Raw genomic sequence first — 20741 nt, 5'->3', positions numbered from 1 at the left:
AAATTGTATAAGCCTCGGAGGTGTAACCAGAGAAGGTTCCCATTGTTCTCAGTCTTTTGGGATGTAGAGTAACATTATGTTGTTTTATATGCCATTAGAGTGAAAACAGTCTTTCAACACAATTTCTTATTATTATTTTTTGAAAACGATTTCCGGATCGGAAATGGAAACATCAACTTTTATAGGTAAAACTATAATTGTCATTACAATCAATAATTGTGGCAAATCCCATATAAACACAATATTTCCTATTCTTAAGGTTCCATCTTCTATCGAAGGTTGGATATGAACATGGCAATTCTTATTTCACTTTCAGCAGCTTTAAATAGTTGTTTAGAGCTCAGACTAAAGCATTCCCTTAGATTCCGTAATCAGGAGGTTCGTCTTCTTCCTACATCACTTTTACCTTTTATTTTGCCCTCTATAATCAAACGCACCAGACTATAACGAGGACCTCTTATGGGTCATTCCACGAATATACGACTCTCTTGGATTATCGCGAAAACGAATATTTTAGTGTACAACATAGGAAGTAGATACGAAAGTAAATGGCTCTAATAATTATTCCAATAAACAGCAATATAATTTTGAATTTACTTTCATTTTTCTTATTTTACACAGCAAAATATTCGTTGTCGAGATAATCCAAGAGGTTCGTATATTCGTGGAATAGGGTCTTCATGACTTCTGTATAATTCCTTCCCTACCTATCGTCTACCCATGATACATTCTTCGATAATACCAACCTTCACGGATCCGTTGAGTAAATTTCTAAAAACGTAGCAACGCAATAAGCTTAGCGCTCTTTCACATTATAAGAATTTAAACGTGCGAGGGTTAGAACGCACGACGACATTCCAATGGTGGCGCATGTAATCGTATGAAGCCTTTCTCACTAGACGGTAGTTGAAACGTTCCGCGAAGTCGCCGTGTTTATGCCGTCCCTCGTCTACAACAACAGACGGCAGTCGTGCCGTCTTTACGCACCCAGTAGCATAGGGACTTAAAGCATCCTTTCATAATATGATACTGTCGTTCAGTCTCACGAAGGTAGTTTCTTTGGTTGCTTGGTACATTATTTTCATTTACACTTTGTGGCTGTTTGAAGTAGGTGCATATATTTTATATTATGATGTCTCAGATTGATAGTGAAATATTAATAACATTAATTGAAGCGAGACCTGTTCTTTGGGACAAAACAATATAAATATATAAAAATAGAAACTTGACGAGAAATGCTTGGAATGGTGTATGCCGTGCACTTAACAGTGAATTTGACAAATTAGGTGATAAAGAAAAAAACGCATTTTATAACTACAGCCAAATTAATTATATGTTACTGATGACAACAGTAATTAAAACTGCTAAGTATATTATAATAAAATTTATTTTACATAGTTGCAATTAACGTTGAGTATAGAGCGTGTTCCATCAATATGTGTGAATATAAAAATATATAAATAGTATCTTTTTGCGTTAATAGGATGGATCCAATGAATTATATACCTATACCCATATAATAGTATACCTTTTCTAGGAAATTATATTTAGTTTTATATGGTAAACGACTCGGTGAAGACTGGAGTAGGGCGGCGGTCACGCCTTGTGAGGAATTATCTAAAAACAACATTTAAAACGAGGGGAACAACATTTAAAAATGAATGGATGACATAGGGTCTTTTAAATTCTGTACATGGAAAACAGATATTGTAATGTTGTTCTGAAGCTGTTTCCTTGTGGAATTTTTGTGAAAAACTATTCTAAATGGGAAGTAAGCCACAATTTAACTAAAAAAATAATTTTATTAACGTTTAGACGCCCAAATCGGATGTAGAAACGTTAATAAAATCATTTTTTTAGTTCAATTGTGGCTTATTTCCCATTTATAATAGTTTTTCATTGGTATCCCGAATAAAGTACGTGCCCCCTAGTGACGGGATACGGGCAACAATACATTGGCTTATAGGGCAGTCCTTACAGTAGGGATCCTCGCCTATACAGAAAAATGCAGGCGGGTGTGGGGTAATATTGCACTTTGGTTGCATTGGTGGTGTATTGGCTAAACGTGCAGGGCAGGGTATGGTGCTGATAGAAAAGGCATTCAGGCATCAAATATCCAAAAATCTTTTCAGGCCATAATAATGAAAAGACCTTCTCCAAACGCAATAAAAACTTACACTGAAATGATAGCATCTCCTGAGGTAAAATGTTCCGGAAGTAAAATAAGCCTCCGTTCGGATCTCCGGGTGAGGACTATCTCAGGGGGAACACCATTACAGGTTAGAAAAATCAGGATAGGGTCTTGGAATCTTGGTAGTCTTACAGGTAAGAGTCTGAAGTTAGTGGATGCGCTCAAACGAAGAAGAGTTCAAATTGCTTGTATTCAAGAAACTAGGCGGAAAGGACAAAGGGCGAAAGAACTAGGTGATGGATATAAATTGTGGTATGTAGGGAGTAGTAACACTAGAAATGGAGTTGGTATAATTGCTGATAGTGAAATGAAAGATAACGTAGTAGAAGTTGTAAGAACGAGTGATATAATGATGTCAGTGAAATTTCTAATTGATAAAGAGGTATTGAATGTTGTGTGTGTGTATGCTCCTCAAACAGGTCTGGGTGAGAATGAAAGAAGAGCTTTCTATGACTAATTAGAAGACGCACTGAGTGATATTCCAGCAGAGGAGAAAGTTATATTAGGAGGTGATTTCAATGCACATGTGGGCCGAGCCAAGACAGGATATGAAACAATACATGGGGGATTAGGCTTTGGAACTAGAAATGAAGCCGGGGATGACATGCTAGAATTAGCAACAGCATTGGATATGGCGATTGTTAACACATTCTTTAAAAACAGAGAAACTCAACTTATAACCTACAAAAGTGGACAACATAAATCCCAAATAGACCACTTCATGATAAGGCTAGAAGACATACGTGAATGCAAGGACTGCAATTTAATAGTTAGTGAGACAGTAAGCCAACAACATAAGCTGCTTGTTCTGGACATCGAAGTAAAAAGCAAAATTAAACAAAAATATCGAAGAGGACCACAAAAAATCAAGTGGTGGATGCTAAAAAATGAGAAGGAAGGTCTATTCAGGGAAAGAATAGTAGAAAAAATATGTTGGGACATGAAAGGAATCCCTAACACAATGTGGAGAAAAATGGCCAATATTATTAGAGAGACGGCTATTGAAATATTTGGCAAAACGTCAGGAAAGAAGTTTGAGGATAAAGAGACTTGGTTGTGGTCAAATTAAGTACAAGGAAAAATAAAAGAGAAGGGAAAATTATAAAATTATATAAAAAGTGGCAAGAAACCAGATCGGACATAGATCTTCAAAACTATATGATCGCCAAAAAGCAAGCGAAAGTAGCAGTAGCAAAAGCTAAAGCAGAAGCGTATTCAAACCTATACGATCAACTTGATACCAGGGAAGGCGAAGCAAAGATATATAAAATAGCCAAACAAAGAGCAAAGAAAGCAAGAGATTTTAATCAGATTAGATGTATCCGAGATGAAAATAATAAAATACTAATTCACGAAAAGGATGTTAAAAAGAGATGGAGAAAGTATTTTGACAGTTTATTAAATGAAGAATTTGACAGACAGCCTGTGGTGTTAACGGAGACAGTAACAGCAATGGTTACCAGAATAACAAACGAGGAAGTAGCTCAAGCGCTTCAAAAAATAAAGAAAGGAAAAGCAGTCGGACCAGCTGATATTCCTGGGGAAGTATGGAGAGCATTGGGAGAGACAGGAATAAGTTGGCTAGCAGGTCTATTTAATAGAATTATGGAAGTTGGACAAATGCCAGACGAATGGAGAAGCAATATATTAGTACCTGTCTACAAAAACAAGAGAGACATACAACAATGCACAAACTACAGGGCTATAAAACTACTTAGCCTCACCATGAAAATATGGGAGAAAGTAATTGATAGACGGATTCGTGAAGAAACCGAAATATCCGGTAATCAATTTGGCTTTATGGAGGGCTGATCAACAACAGATGCAATTTTCATTGTAAGGCAACTGATAAAAAATACAGGAATAAAGAGACCAACGCTCATATGGTATTCATTGATTTTGAGAAAGCATATGATAGAGTTCCTCGAGAGATTCTGTGGTGGGCACTCAATAAGAAAGGAGTCCCTGGCGAATATGTAAAGATTGTGAGAGATATGTATGAGGGAGTAACAACTAGTGTTAGAACAGGTGTGGGAGAGACTGATAAATTTCAGGTGAAAGTAGGATTGCACCAAGGCTCCCTTAGTCCTTATTTATTCTCATTAGGCTTGGACCAGATAACAGCGAAACTACAGGGTAGTATTATATAGTTCCTAATGTATGCTGATGATGCAGTGTTAATAAGAAATGGTGAAAGAGACTTAGAACAAAAACTGGAACAGTGGAAACAAGCTCTGGAGGAAAAAGGTTTAAAACTTAGTAGGAAAAAAACAGAGTATTTGGAATGTTCATTTAAAGATGGAGTTACGACAAATAAAATGGTATCTTTGGATAGTGAAATAATTGTGAAAAGCAATAGTTTTAAGTACCTAGGATCGGTTTTACAGAGTAATGGAGAAATAGATGGAGATGCATGCAGTAGAATTAGGGCTGGATGGATGAAGTGGAAAGAAGCGAGTGGTGTGTTGTGTGACAGAAAAATTCCAATGAAGCTGAAGGGAAAATTCTATAAAACAGCCATAAGATCGGCTATGATGCACGGAACTGAATTTTGGGCAGTTAAAAAGAAAGAGGAACAACGAATGCATGTTGCGGAAATGATAATGCTTAGATGGATAAGTGGAGTGACAAAGAAGGATAAAATTAGAAATGAGATATTAGGGGAAGTCTAGGTGTGGCACCAACTGATGCCAAAATGAGAGAGCATAGGTTAAGATGGTTTGGTCATGTTCAACGTCGAGACGTTAATCACCCAATACGAAGAATAGCTAAAGTGCAGATTCCTGGAAGGAGTAGAAGAGGAAGACCAAAAAAGACCTGGGGGGAGACGATAAGGCAGGACATGTTGGTAAAGGGGATTAACATTGATACGACCCAAGATAGAATTGTGTGGAGAAATGCAATTAGGGAAGCCGACCCCGCATATGGATAAGGCAAAGAGAATGATGATGAATAGTTTATTTCATAGATTGTATGGGCTAATTCTTATTGTGGCCAAGATCCCACAAATAACTTGGTAGAACAACGATTATAAAAACAAATTAAGGCTTTTAATTAAAAAACCTAAATAAGAACTGACAAAATAGAAATTGCAAATGAATTAAATACGCATTACAGTACATTAGGACAAAAGTATGGACAAAAAATACCCATTTGTAATGATACATCGTAATGATACATATCAGATATCGTATCATGTACTTACCTCAGCCACAAAGTGTAAACAAAAATAATATACCAAACAACACGGAAAAATATCTTCGTGCGACTCAATTCTTACCCTCAAACCACACGGACCACGCTGCAGCGCTACGCTGTGGATCCACAAAAGTAGTTTACCGTGGGTTCTTATGCGAGCGACTGTGGCCGGCTACACTCGCTCGTGTGGGGTGCGCCGGCCACTCTACATAAGAGCCCACGGTAAATCATCGTCAGCCACTCTGTGGATCCACAGAGTAGCGCTGCAGCGTGGTCCGTGTGGTTTGGCTCTTATTGTGTGAAAAGGATAGCGATGGTTTAGTGTGAAAACCTCGTATCTCACTTTTTTTTAGAAAATGACATTTTGGTGGTTTTAGTTTGAAAACCTTGTATCTCACGATTTACAACTGTTAGAAAAAATCCAAATACACTAGACTATTTTCTACAGCCGAAAAAAGAAACCACGTATATCAATTGCTCTCTTGATTTAGTGTGAATACCACGTATATTTATAACCAAGAGTTTGGTACTTAATTTGGAGCATTTGTTTGAGAGATTCGACTTGGAGAAATGTTTTTTGTGAACAGCAAAAGGTAGTCCTGTGTACAGAAACATTTTATAAACCTTAAATTAAAAGATTTGTACTGTATCAACCTAGTATTTGGAGGTGTGCAATAAGCTCTGAAAAATGAAAACCTCGTAAATAATATTAAACACAACCTCATTTAAGATGAAAAACACGTATATCAAGATATACGAGGTTATCATAGTTACTTGGGCAAAGGCTCTATATACTGCAAGGATATTTACGTGTTTTTCATAGTTAATATTTGTATTTCCAATTTAATAGCAACATATAACACTTTTAGCTCTAGGCCAATATCAGATATTTATCTCAATGTGCTCGAATTAAAAATATGTAGCGGTAATTTTTGTTTTTAGGTTATATTATGCAGAAAATCAGTTTTTTGCCTCTCCTGTAAAATTGTAATTTAATGAGATACGAGGTTTTCACACTAAGCCATCGATAGGTGCTCAAAACTACCGCATGAGGAAACCCTCTCACGTTCAAAATTCTTATAATGTGAAACAGCCCTTATCCTTACATCCATTCTTACACCACTACTTCATAATAGATATTTCATTTTCATAAATTTTGCCCTTACTATTTGTATACGGCTTTTAATCTCTTATGTTTTTTCTGCATTTTGCCAACCGATGTAAACACAATATTTACTCCTAGTTTATTTTAGTTTATGTCTATTAAGTTTATTTAAGTTTATGTCTATTCCTGCTTATATTAGAATATAATCTAGTTATTATTTTGTGCCTTTTATCTTCATTCAAAAGATTGTAGAAATCCCTTTGCTCAAGTACATTTCAGATAATCCCTATTTGTGTTCAATTTTTCCATCTACTTATCTCCTCTTTTTATCTCATAAAGGTATCTAATGAAATAAACATTCCAATTTTCAATTATTTTCTGTTCCATTGAAATACAAAACTACCCTCTCAATATTTTTATTAGACTGGGAAAATACAAAAGACCACGAGGCTCAGAAACCGTTAAAAGAGAGCCCTCGAGCTACAACGACAAAGGCATTAAAAAAGCAAAGCTTGAGACAGTGATCCAATAAGTTCTCAAAGATTTTAATAATGACATTAAACAGACCTACTAAGTTGATTTAGTAAATGTATTTACGTTTATAATTTCTTTAAAATTGAAAGGGAAAGCGATTAAAAAAGTTTCTTTCTGTCTGGTAGATGAGACTTTTGTTTCATCTCTAAATCGTTTATATTGGGTTTATTGTTTTTTCAAACCAGACGTAATTAAAACCCATCGGATAAATTTACAAATACACTGACCCGCAAAAATAACCGGATACTAATGTACACTTCTCCAAGAAATTAACGTCAATTTCCTAAATCTACTGTGCGATTTAAATAATTTTTTTTAATATGTTATAGCTCTATTCTTATGTCGCTGTAATAATGTTGTGGTTAGACAGCTAAATTGTTATTGTATACCGGGTGTATCAATTAAACGGTGTTTTTTCTTCAAAGTTAGAAATAGCCTGTGGAATATTCTAGCATTTAAAAAATACTGAATTAAAACTCAACTGTAGCCTCAGGTTTCCTTAACAATTTGTTTTTTGATTCATTCGCTTAACAATATCTGTCCGTGCTGTTAAAAAAGTAGCTCCCCAAACCATTATAGACCATCCATTAAATTAAATCGTTATGCATGTTACACTTGGCACAACGCTCATTTGATTTCGGATTATTCTTAAGAGTCGATAGAGGCAAAATCTGGATTCATATGTAAACACAACGTTTTCCTAGTCGTCATTATTCCAGTTTACGTGTGCTCTGTCAAATTGTAATATAGCTCTGCGGTGGTATGCAGTTGGGCCTATAGCTGATCTTCGAATACACACAATGAATGTGCTACAAGACGTCTCCTAACGGTATCAATGCTGGGTTGGATATTATGAATCACACTAAGTTCCCTTAAAGATTCCTTGACGTGGTCATTCTCTTAAAGCGCATAATCTAATACAATGGTCTTGAACCACCGTAGTAACTTGAGGTCTACGTTGTCCGGAACGTCGGTTGTAAGTGTATATTTCTCTAAAGCGTTAAACAATACGGGAAATTGATGTATGTGCAACTCTCAACCTCCGACGGATAGCATGGTAGCATGGTAGAAGTCCTTCGTTTTGTAAGGTCACTCACTGCTTGAACACACTCATCGCGAGTCAAATTCCTTGTAGCGCGTTCCATTTCCACCAATCAACAAAAAAAATACGGACTTAATTTGAAATTTTAAATAATAAATATACTAATTTTCACCACAAACCAGACACTTTTTGACTCATAACAATTTGACATTTATCAAATTGTGAATGTCTCATAGCCTACTTTAGGCTTGTTTATTAAAGTAAGCAGAATATGAGGGTATATTGATAAAAAACATGGCTAGTTGTTCTTCTTCTAAAGGTGCCTATCTTCTGGAGATGTTGGCGACCACATTGACCCATCTTATTCTATTTACGGCAGCTCGAAATAGATCAGTTGACGTTAGACCAGTCCACTTTCTAAGATTGGCCAGCCAGGATATACGTCTACGTCCAGGGCCCCTCTTGCCCTCAATCTTGCCTTGTAGCATCAACTGTAGAAGTCGCTAGTTGTTACCTAACTTTTTTACTATCCAACATAAGCGAATGCATCAAAAAACAAAATGTTAAGGAAACCTGAGGCTACGGTTGGGTTTTAATTTCAGTATTTTTTAAATACTAGAATATTCCACAGGCTGTTGCAAACTTATAGAAAAAAACACAGTTTGATTGGTACACCTGGTATATAATGATAATTTGCCTGTCTAACAACAACATCATTACAGCGACATTCTTAAAGAATAAGGCTTAAAAAATCACTAAAATCGGACAACAGATTTAGAAAATTTGCGTTAATTTCTTAGAGAAATGTACGTTAGTGTCCGGTTATTTTGGCAAGTCTGTATAATACATACGAGACAATTCATCTACATAGTTGTACATAGTAAAGTTACGTTGTATCTATCTATAGGTACTGCAGATTTAGAAAAATTAGCGTTAATTTATTGGAGGAGTGTACATTAGTGTCTGGTTATTTTTGCGGGTCTGTACAATATATACGAGACTATTCATTTACAAAGAAAAGATACGTTGTATCTACAGATACTGCAAAAGGCGAATTTTGAGGCAAGTTGTGTGTAAGTGAGTGGTTTTAAGTATGTGTACATTCTTTTAGGAGAACTTAACCATTTCTTGCAAAGGACCAAAGAAGAAATTTGAAAATTTTTGTAATGTATAGTCGTTATATTTAAAACCATGTAATAAACTGTGCTTAAAATGCTTTGGTTTATGCTTTTAAGAAAACCTTTAAGAAAATACTACGTTATCATAATCAAACCACACGCGTCCACTGCTGGACATAGACCTACTTCAGCTCTTTTCATCTGTTTCTGTCTTGTGCGGCTTGCATCCAGTTATTGCTAACACGCTTCAGAACGTCGTACATCTGGCTGATGAACGTCCTCTGATTTGTAGTGCTTTTTTTCTTGGCGTTCACTCAACAATACATTTTCTCCATCGATTGTCTTGTAATCTTGCGACGCATCCTGCCCAATTCCATTTTAGCGACGAATTTTATCGATAGCGTATGTTATCTGTGGTCTACGATGTATATGTTCGTTTGGAATTCGATACCTCAGAGAGACACCCAACATTTGGTGCTTCATAGCCCACTGAGTTACGCGAATCTTGTTCACTACCTTTTTGGTGAGTGGTTTTCGTTCCATAAATGAATACCGGTAACACACACTGGTCAAAGATTTTCTTTTGAAGCATATCGGTAGGTTCGATTTAAATACATAGTTTACTTTACAGACTGCATATTGTAGAGTCCCTTCATTCTCCTTTATTCGTCGTCTTCTTGCCTTATAAATTGTAAAATGTAGAGATTAAGGACGTAACCAGAAATTGGTTATACAAGAGGTTTCAGATTTACGGATCTAGGTATTCTCATTTCTTTAAAGTAAATAAATTATAGAAACGAAAAAACCCAAAAGACTCCATTTTCAAACAAATAAATATTTAAAAATAAAATCTTTGGATTTCTTAATTCGGAAACAGATTCTCTCTTATACCTATTACCCATCCTTCTAAAATTTGCAACGAGGAAAGGGCGATGAATGCAGAGACATGGGGAATCTATATGGTTGCACTCCACAACACATCAATTCAACAAGGCAAAGATCAAGAAATCTGTTTCCTAGTACTCAATACGTGAGTAAAAATGCAGATAGATAAAGGCATTTTATATTGAATTTCGATTCAGAGATCATTACCATGTCTCTATGGACCATTTCAAACTTTTGTTCTCCTCAGGAGAGCTTGTAATGGTGCTCTGAATAGAAATTAGACATATTTGCCAAGTATGCCAATTACAAAGAAATAATCAACAGTTAGATGCACTCGCGACCTCTATTAAAGAAACGACGAAACCCAAAAGATTCCATTTTCAAACAAATAAATATTTAAAAATAAAATCTTTGGATTTCTTAATTCGAAAACAGATTATCTCTTATACCTATTACCCTTTCTTCTAAAATTTGCAAGGAATAAAGGGAGATGAATACAGAGACATGGGAAGTCTATATAGTTGCACTCCACAACACATCAATTCAACAAAGCTGTTTCCTAGTACTCATTACGAACCCAAAAGACTCCATTTTCAAACAAATAAATATTTAAAAATAAAATCTTTGGATTTCTTAATTCGGAAACAGATTTTCTCTTTTACACATTACCCTTTCTTCTAAAATTTGCAAGGAATAAAGGGAGATGAATGCACAGACATGGGGAGCCTAGTTGCACTCCACAACACATCAATTCAACAAGGCAAAGATCAACAAATCTCTTTCCTAGTACTCAATACGTGAGTAAAAACGCAGGTAGATAAAGGCATTTTATATTTAATTTCGATTCAGAGATCATTATATCATCTCTTTATGGACCATTTCGAACTTTTGTTTTCCTCAGGACAGCTTGTAATGATGCTCTGAATCGAAAGTAGACATATTTGCCAAGTATGCCAATTACAAAGAAATAATCAACATTTAGACGCACTCGCGACCTCTATTAAAGAAGCGACGAAACCCAAAAGACTCCATTTTCAAACAAATAAATATTTAAAAATAACCCAAAAGACTCCATTTTCAAACAAATAAATATTTAAAAATAAAATCGTTGAACTAGAATCTGTTTCCGAATTAAGAAATTCAAAGATTTTATTTTTAAATATTTATTTGTTTGAAAATGGAGTCTTTTGGGTTTCGTCGTTTCTTTAATAGAGGTCGCGAGTGCGTCTAAATGTTGATTATTTCTTTGTAATTGACATACTTGGCAAATATGTCTCCTGAGGAGAACAAAAGTTCGAAATGGTCCATAGAGAGATGGTAATGATCTCTGAATCGAAATTAAATATAAAATGCCTTTATCTAAATAAATTATATTACTTGAATGATAATGAGATATTCTTTAGAAACTGTCCATAATATAAAAAAAAACAGAAAATTCAGTTTCTTTTGGTGGATTTCAATAGTCACAGCACCAATAGATACAAATCGACATTTATTGAAGGAGTGGATAGAAGCCAATCAATTGGCACTCTTTCACTACTCGTGATTATTCTGTACTTTCGTTATCAAAAGATAAGGACGCTACACCTAAAGTAGCTGCTTCATAAGCTCCTACCTCCAGTAAGGCTGTATCAAAAGAGTCTATAAACCAATTCCAAAGACCCGTGCACCTAGAGATACCCTTGATTCAACACCCTTGATAAGATTCAACTTCACAGAGCCAAAAGGGAAAAATTTTGCAGAATATAAATACATTCCTATCAATAATGTGGACTCAATCCCAAAGATTTATGATGTTGTTCTGAAGCTATTTCTTTGTGGCATTTTTACAATCAACTATTTGCAATGGGAAATAAGCCACAATTTTACCAAAAAAAAAAATGATTTTATTAACGCTTCGACGCCCAAGTCGGGTATAGTTGTCAAAATACAAAATAATACTAAATTAAACAAAAATGTTGTTGCTTAGTAAAAATTCTTCTTATAATTTATTTAATCTGATTCATTTATATCGGCAATTCAGACATGTATTATACATTTTAAAGTAAAAGACTTTAAAATGATATTGCCAATATTGATGAGTTGCGTTCCTGGGATGACTTTACTAAAAGATAGTTCATTTGATTACATGAAATCAACCCAACTCAAGAATATCCGCCATAAAAAATCATAGCATGTGATCTGTCTTTAAAAAGAGAACCAAATGCAACGGTGGCAGTAGAATTCTCGCGTTAGAGACTCCATAGTAAATCACGAGGGAAAACCAGGAAAAACCTCGTGGTACTATCCCGACGTCGTAAGTATTTGTGCTTACATTTAGTTTACTCTAAAATCTAATACCAAATTCCGACTTTAATATATGTATATATGCTATTTTAAATTAGAAATAATACTAATAATACATAGATATTATATACATAATACTAAAATATAAAATATGTACTAACTCGATATGTTACTGACTTACTAATCGTGATATTTTCTTTCTATTGACTTCCTCTTTTAGTATGGGTAACCACATCCTACTGAATTCTACCGAGGAATTTGCGACACAATTTGTTTCATTTAGCATAATTATAGCCGCTTCTTTGATTTTTCTCTTTTTACTATCTGTTTCTTTCAGGACTATACTTGAATCTCTCCACTGAACTCTATGTTCATTATCCCATGCGTGTTGACATATTTGAGATCTATCAAATTCTCTATTTTTTATATAAGACTGATGTTTACTTATCCTAAGGTTGAATGGTCTTAATGTTTCAACTAAATAAAATTATTCGCGTTCACAAGGTATTTTATAAATACAATTCTTTGTTCTTTCTTATTCATTGTTAGGTTTAGTTTTAGATAGAATAGATCTCAATGTGTTTGTTGTTTTGAATGTTGTTGAAATGTTGACTTTATTTCCTATTGTTTTAAGTTTCTCGGATAAAGAAGCATGACATGGGTGATCAGAAATATTCTGATTAAATATGAATTTCTGCTTCTTCTTCTCGTAGCACTACAATCCGGGTGGGTTATGGCTGACTGCAAAACATGCTTCCATCTCAAACGATCTTCCATGATAGTTGCGTCAGTGTGTCCCATTATTATTAAATCTGATCATATATAATATATCTCCATCGCATTCGTGAACTTTCTAAGTGATTTCTCCCTGTCAGGGCTTCTTCCCAGATAAACTTGGCAGTGCGGTTATTAGGGAGCCCGCAATGAACATGGCCCGCACCGCAGATCTTAGACATTGGGATTTTATCTTTTGGACTACGTTGCTAGCCCAATATATCTGCCTGACCTCGACATTTGTTATCATTCGGTATTGGTTAGAATTGGGATGCTGATAGGTTCCGAAGATCCTGCTAAGTATTTTTCTCTCAAAACATATTTTCGTTGCATTGTTTTTGTCAGCGTCCACGTCTTACGCCCATATATGAGCACCAGGTCAATTAATGTTTTCTTCTTCTTCTTAACGTGACCTATCAAGTCTTCTTGACGTTGGCGATTAACATGGCGAAACTCTCTCTGTCTCAAGCTATTCTAAATAGGTTTTTTGCTTTCTTTTTTCCTGTCCACCCCCGGATATTCTTCAACCAAGAGGCCTGCTTTCTACCAATTCTTCTGCGTCCTTCGATTTTACCCATCATAATAAGTTGAAGAATATTATACCGGTCTCCCCTTACTACGTGTCCAAAATAGGCCATCTCTCTATATTTGGTGGCGGGCTATCTCGATTCTACATTTTATCTCTTTATCTGGATCTAGTTGTTCAGTAATATGGCAACCAAGATATTTAAAACTGGGTACTTTTTGAATTATATGACCATCAACATAATATAACCGTGAATCTTGATGGGCCAAACGGCTAAATACCATGTATATTGCTTTTGAACAGTTTACGTTTAGGCCAAACTCTCTTCCCACTGTGTCAATGGCATTTAAAAGGTGTTGTAATTCATTCATATAATCACTTAAATAACTGTATCGTCTGCATATCTGATTGTATTTATCAGAATTATTCCATTAATTTTCACACCCCATTCCAAAGTATGCAGCGCTTCCTTAAATATTCTATCTGAATATAAATTGAATAACAGCGGGAATAGTATACAACCCTGCCTGACACCTCTTTGTATTTTGCATATTTCTGTTGATTTTCCATTTATGCAAGTTGTCGCTGTTTGACGCCAGTGTAATTTTTCTGATTCGTATATCTTGACTGTCAAATCCTTTATTCTTTAATATTTTAATTAATTTGTGATGTTTTACTCGATCAAAGGTTTTCTCATAGTCAATAAATACAGCAAAGACGTCTTTCCTTTGAACTCGGCATTTCTGCAAGAATACATTTAGTGCAAAGAGTGCGTCCCGTGTTCCCAGTCCATTTCTGAAGCCAAATTGTGTTTCATCATGGTCTTCTTCACATTTATCGCTGATTCTACTGTGGATGATACGTAGAAAGATTTTCAAAGTGTGGCTCATAAGGGTTATCATTCTTTTATCGCTACAGTTTTTCGGACGTTGTTTTTTGGTAGGGTTATCACTGTTTTACTGTTTTATATTACATCCTGATTTATTCGATGTCATATTTTTGTCCTCAACTCAAAATCAATAATATCAACGATATCAACAAGTAGTTCAACATCGATTACAATTTTTTGTACTATGTGTATAAATTGAATGGTCATTTTCACAAATTTTTTTTTTCAGAAAACAACGAATTTCAATGGCCTTCCCTGGCTCCTTTAGTAAAAGAAACACACGGAGCGGACGACACTGGAATATTTGCGCTAGGACCATGGGCGCACTTGTTTACTGGCGTAATGGAAGAAAACGCCATTGCTCATCTTATGGCTTTGGCGTCGTGTACCAGTACTGAATTTGAATGTGATATTTATAAAAAAGAATCGTAAAAATAAATCTATACCTACTAAATTTATTGTTTTTCTTAAATAATGCGAGAAACGATCATGGTTATAATAATTAAATCATACAGTACAACTTCTCAACGGCAGTCAATAAAAACGCTATAAGATTATTTGAGTTTATGTGGATGTGGATGCTCGCTTTAACGGGATATAAACTCTTAAAGTTATTTTTTTAAGAGAAAGGCAACTGACCGTGTGAAATAGAAAGATAATAGTTCAACGTTCCCCAATTCTCTTTTTGTACCGAATTACAGTTATCTAAGAAAATAAAAATTATTCTACCTGCCTTACTATTATTAGACCAGGGCGCATCTGTAAAAATATTAGTACATTTGGACGTTGAGAGGTGACTCAAATTTTTTTGCAGAAATTGCTTGAAAATAAATCAAATAATAATATTTGAGTTATCCTCCCTCTCAAAAAGGTCCGGAACATTGTTTAAATAATCAAAATGTCAAAAAATTAAGGAAAAATTCGATTTTTTTCTTGGTTTTTTTATTATAACTTTAAAAGTATTCCCTTCCGAGAAAAGTTGTACTGACATAAAAGTTGCGTAATTAAATTTACTACAATATAGAGATGGTTAAAAATTTAAAAAATAGTTACTCTTGTTGTAAAATAGCAATAATTTCGAAAAAAACCATACAAAAACAAGTATTCGCATTTTACGTTTTTCAACCATTTATGCTATACTTTCGACCTTCATATTTGACCCAGAAAAAGCATATGACATAATAAAATAACACTGTAAATTTTATTAAGATCGGTTAAATAGGTTTTGCAAAATAAATTTTGCAATCCAGCTTTCGTAAAAAATATTCATTTTTTCAAAATGTTACAGGACTGAAAATAAAGCAGATAGCAAGTTGAAAATTTTTTTGCATATAGAAGTGTACTGTACCTTTCATTCACAATTTTGCAAAATTAAAATCGATTAACACCACGGCGTCAGAAATTTTTTTAAATAAACATTAATTATTGGTGCTACGCGCAGGACAGCGGATAGTTTGCTCTGATTGGGCATTGCAATGACCTTTGATAATGATTGATGCATTTTAATTTTTATTACATTTCGTTATAAATAAATAAATTTGTTTATTGCAAAATAAAAACACATACTCTATCCTTTGAAATAACACTTTTATTAGCAAAAATTTTATTTGTTCATATATTTTAACTTAAATAATAAAAGTTTATTATTTTTAAATATATGCAATTGTTTAAACAATATTTCCCAAACAATAATAAAATTAGTTTGATTTTTGTGGAATTAAAATATTAAAATACAACAAAATATAGAGTAAGAAAATAATATATTAGATAAAGATTGGAAGAAATTTTGGTGGAAATCAACTTGTGTGAATCGAACACCGCTGTCCTGCGCGTAGCACCAAAAATTATTGTTTATTTCAAAAATTTTCTGATGCCGTGGTAATTAATAGATTTTAATTTTGAAAATTGCATATGAAAGGTACAGTACACTTCTATAAGCAAAAAAAAAAATAACTTGCTATCTCCTTTATTTTCAGTCCTGTAACATTTTGAATAAATGAGTTTTTTTTGCGAAAGCTGGATTGCAAAATTTATTTTGCAAAATCTATTAAACCGATCTTAAAGAAATTTACAGTATTGTTTTACTGTATCATAAAGTTTTTCTGGGTGAAATATGAAGGTCCTAAGTGTAGCATAAATGGTTGAAAAACGTAAAATGCGAATACTTGTTTTTGTATGGTTTTTTCGCAATTATTGCTATTTTGCAACTAGGGTGACTATTTTTTAAATTTTTAACTAATTTTATATTGTAGGAAATTTAAATACACAACTTTTATGTCAGTACAACTTTTCTCGGAAATGAATTCTTTTAAAGTTATAATCAAAAAACCAAGAAAAAAATCGAATTTTTCCTTCAATTTTTGACATTTTGATTATTTAAACAATGTTCCGGACCTTTTTGAGAGGGAGGATAACACAAATATTATTATTTGATTTATTTTCAAGCAATTTTTGCAAAAAAAATTGAGTCACCTCTCAACGTCCATCTCAAAACAGATCCGCCCTGGACTATATACCTACTGATGATATTGAACCTGAAATTTAAGATCAAAAGCAGTTCAAATATTTTATAGTCCATCTTCAGGTCTTCAGGACTTGCAGCGAACACAATTTATTCCTGCTTCATAGTATTTTTGGGTTATTTATATCTATGAGATAAAATTCAAATTGAAGTTTCGAAGTTTGTCAGTAGCTTGTAAGATTTATCTTACGCTAATGATTACAAATACAACAGGCGAACGGTAGTTTTCAAAAATGAAAATTATTAAAAACTGTCGTCGTTCAACAATGGCACAAAACAGACTAGCATTTCCCTAAATTATGGCTATTGAGAATGGTGTGCTCGAAAATTTGGAATTTGAAAATATTTTAAGTAGTTTTGTTTGTATGAAACGCAGAAAAGTTGCTTTAAAATTATAAGGCTTTGCAAACTGAAAATAAATTTAATATATAATAATTTATTATTACATTATGTAATCTTCTTTTTTGCCCTTTAATTCGTCCAATTCTGAACATAGGCTTCCCCCAGTTTCCTCCATTCGCTTCTGTTTAGTGCTTTCTGTTTCCAGTGCGTTCCTCCTATCTTTTTAATGTCGTCTCCCCATCTCATCTGGGGTCGTCCTCTTGCTCTCTTTCCTGTCCATGGTCTCCATTGTTGTATCGTGCTATTCCACCTATTGTCCGTTTGTCTAGCGTTATGACCTGCGGAGCTCCATTTTAGCCTGGTTATATGTTGACCTGCGTCTTTGACTTTTGTTCTATTTCTGACCCAGTTGTTTTGCTTTTTGTCTGTCAATTTAACTTCTACCATTGCTCTCTCCATGGCTCTTTGTGTCTTTATTATTTTATCCATGTTTGCCTTGGTCAAGGTCCATGTTTGGCATGCGTATGTGAGAATTGGGAGTATGCACTGGTCAAACACTCTTGTTTTTAAGTATTGTTTTATTTTTTTATTCTTTAGGACCCATTTTAATTTTCCAAATCCTGCCCAGGCTAATCTGACCCTTCTTTTTACCTCCGCTGTTTGGTTTTCCTTATTTATTTTTATAATATGTCCCAAATATATATAATTATTAACCGCTTCTATTGTGGTGTCGTTTAGTAATACCATTGTGTAATACGTAATACTAAACGTAATAAATACATTATGTAATAAGTAATAGTATGTTATTCAACGAGCATGTAATGATGGGTATTGCTCACGATGATGGAGTTTGCGACACGAGCCGAAGGCAAGTGTCGTTATTCATGAGGGTGAGTAATAGCCATTACATGTGAGTAGAATACTATACTTTTCTACGACCTTTTTTTTATTAGTAGAAAAATTATTGTACTTTAAAATGATTCGTTAATGATAACTATAACAGAAAAAAAAACTAAAATATTTTTTTATTGCTTTAAAATTTATAATATCTTGGAATAATTTTTGTTTTAATTTCTTGACTGTTTTTTTGTTTAAGTTACACAAAAGTTCTTTTGTTAAGTCTACAAAATTTCCACTAATATACCACAGTAAGGTACACCGTTCGGAGATGGAGGGGTTATCCGAGGTTTTGGAGGGAAAAGACAGGTTTCCTAAGGGGCCTCCTAGCTTGGGTTGCCTAGGGGCCTCAAGATTCTTAATCCAGAACTGAATATAACCGTTTTCGTCAGTTTGCTGTCAACCAAATGAAAAAATGTTCATATTTGATGGTTTAAACAGCATATTTCCCGGGCTCCTAATCAAGATACAATAACGAGAATTGGCCACAAGATGTATCACGTATAATGCGAGGGCAAGGTATCGAATCTGAGAAACCCGATTTTTCACATTCGATAGTTGGAAATGGTAGGGACGATGTCGAAAATCTCTATAGACCAGGGAATTTAGCACTAAATCACTGAAATAAATCGATTTTTAAATACAGCATCTAGAGACTTGCAACCCTTTACATTGTGTTCCGGATGACGTCAGGAAAAAAGTCTACAGTAGAAAAATGGGTAGAAATGCATAATTTCATTATAGAGTATATTAGTATGTATATCCAAAAGTGCATAAACATGTCAATATCAATATATTAAGGGCCAGATTTTATTATTCGCTGGTTTTTGGGATTACTGAACACGAACACGGAATCAGAAACGAGCTCCGATTCAACTAGTGCCCAGGGTTACTGCTAGGGCACGTTATCTGGAGTTTCGAGCGTTTTCAGAGGAAATATTTTTAGGAATGGAGTAAGAATGAACACCGATAATAATTGAATATGCCGAAAATCTTAGCCTATGAGCCCTAGCAGTATTCTATTTCATCTGCTAAACAGGAACATGAAGACTTATCTTAACACGCTGAAGTATTCTGGATTGGAACCAGGAACGAGATATTCTCAGCTCAACATTCGGTAAATATTTTGAGTGCAAAAAACTCAACATGCCAAAAGTGTAATAAACGAAAAACGAAAACCCGCCTTACGCTCGTTCAAATCCAGCTTACCATGCTGTAAACAACTCATACTTAAGTAAACATCGGATAGCCTATTTCAACACCCTAAAGAATATGAAGTCCGGTTTTATTCGGAAGACGGTGCTCCCAGCTCAACACACTGTAAGAGTTTGTCTTTGGATTGACAAGTTTCTTTCTACCAGTAAGTCAAAGTGTAACTACTCAGCACGTTGTAAACATTGATATACGATTCCGACTACCAATGTACGAATTTTTTTCTAAATATTTTCGTACAGAATTTTTACTCTACTAGCGAAGAAAAAATGCTAGATTAACTAAAAAACAGCATATTATAACATGTGTACAAAAAGAAACAAAACTAAAACATTAGCAAGCCGTTTGAATTTATGCAAAGCAAGACAAAGAATACCATATAAACAAACGTTCATAATATATTCACATGGTTCATTATTGTTTATTTATAGAGTAGGCTTTATGGTGGACGCTGAATAAAAAAGGAGTTCTGACTCTGAGTCTGAGTATGTGAAGATTATGTATGATGAGTAAACACTCATCAGACTTTTATATGTTTAAATATAGGCTATATGGTATTACCCTATTCTTCTTTTGGTGCCTATTCGTTTTGAATTCTGGCTATAATTGGTTTATTAAATGTGCTTTAAATAGATTAGTTGTTGTTGTGGAGATCCATTTCGTCAAGTTTTTTAACCATGATATTCTTCTTCTCCCAATTCCTCGTTTTCCGAGTACTTTGCCTTGAAGGATTATTTTCAGTAATCTGTATTTAGTGACGTTTCTCATTATGTGTCAGAGATATTCTAATTTTTTCCTTTTAATCGTATACATCACTTCTCTTTATTTCCCCATTCTTCGTAGTACGGTCTAGGTGGTTATCTTGTCCGTCCATGATATTCTTAGGTTTCGCCTGTATAGCCACATCTCGAAGGCTTCAAGTTTTTTCTCCATCGCTTGAGTGAGTGTAGTATAGTGAGTACACTATACTATAAAATAATAAGAGCTGAAAGTGATCGAAGCAAGCAGAAATACAATTAGTGAAAAACAGTTGGAGAATTTAAATGTGATGGACGAACCAGGTTCACAATACCAGTTTTAGAATGACAGGTAGAAATAGAAAGTATATTTAAAATATAGTAGCATAAAGAACCACCGGGTCTAGAATAGAGTCATTGGTCAATCTCTATTCTAAAATTGATGTGATAATCAGATTAATTATCAGCAATTCAACGAAACTAA

The 20741-nt window shown here is 34.3% G+C and overlaps 1 protein-coding gene across 1 annotated transcript in view; it reads left to right on the top strand.

Moving 5' to 3' along the window:
- The window catches only part of LOC126882768 (membrane-bound alkaline phosphatase-like), a 118345-nt gene extending 103343 nt beyond the window's left edge, over positions 1-15002 (top strand). Inside the window, exon 7 of the mRNA XM_050647768.1 lies at positions 14778-15002. Within this exon, the coding sequence (XP_050503725.1) occupies positions 14778-14980 (203 nt within the window). The 3' untranslated portion in view covers positions 14981-15002. The remainder of the gene's footprint in view (positions 1-14777) is intronic.
- Positions 15003-20741: the final 5739 nt, after the last annotated feature.

This window comes from Diabrotica virgifera, chromosome 1, assembly GCF_917563875.1.
Source record: "Diabrotica virgifera virgifera chromosome 1, PGI_DIABVI_V3a".
In the NCBI taxonomy this organism is placed as follows: Eukaryota; Metazoa; Arthropoda; class Insecta; order Coleoptera; family Chrysomelidae; genus Diabrotica; species Diabrotica virgifera.
Note: the sequence above shows the minus strand (reverse complement) of the source record. Positions and strands in the feature narration are given on the sequence as shown.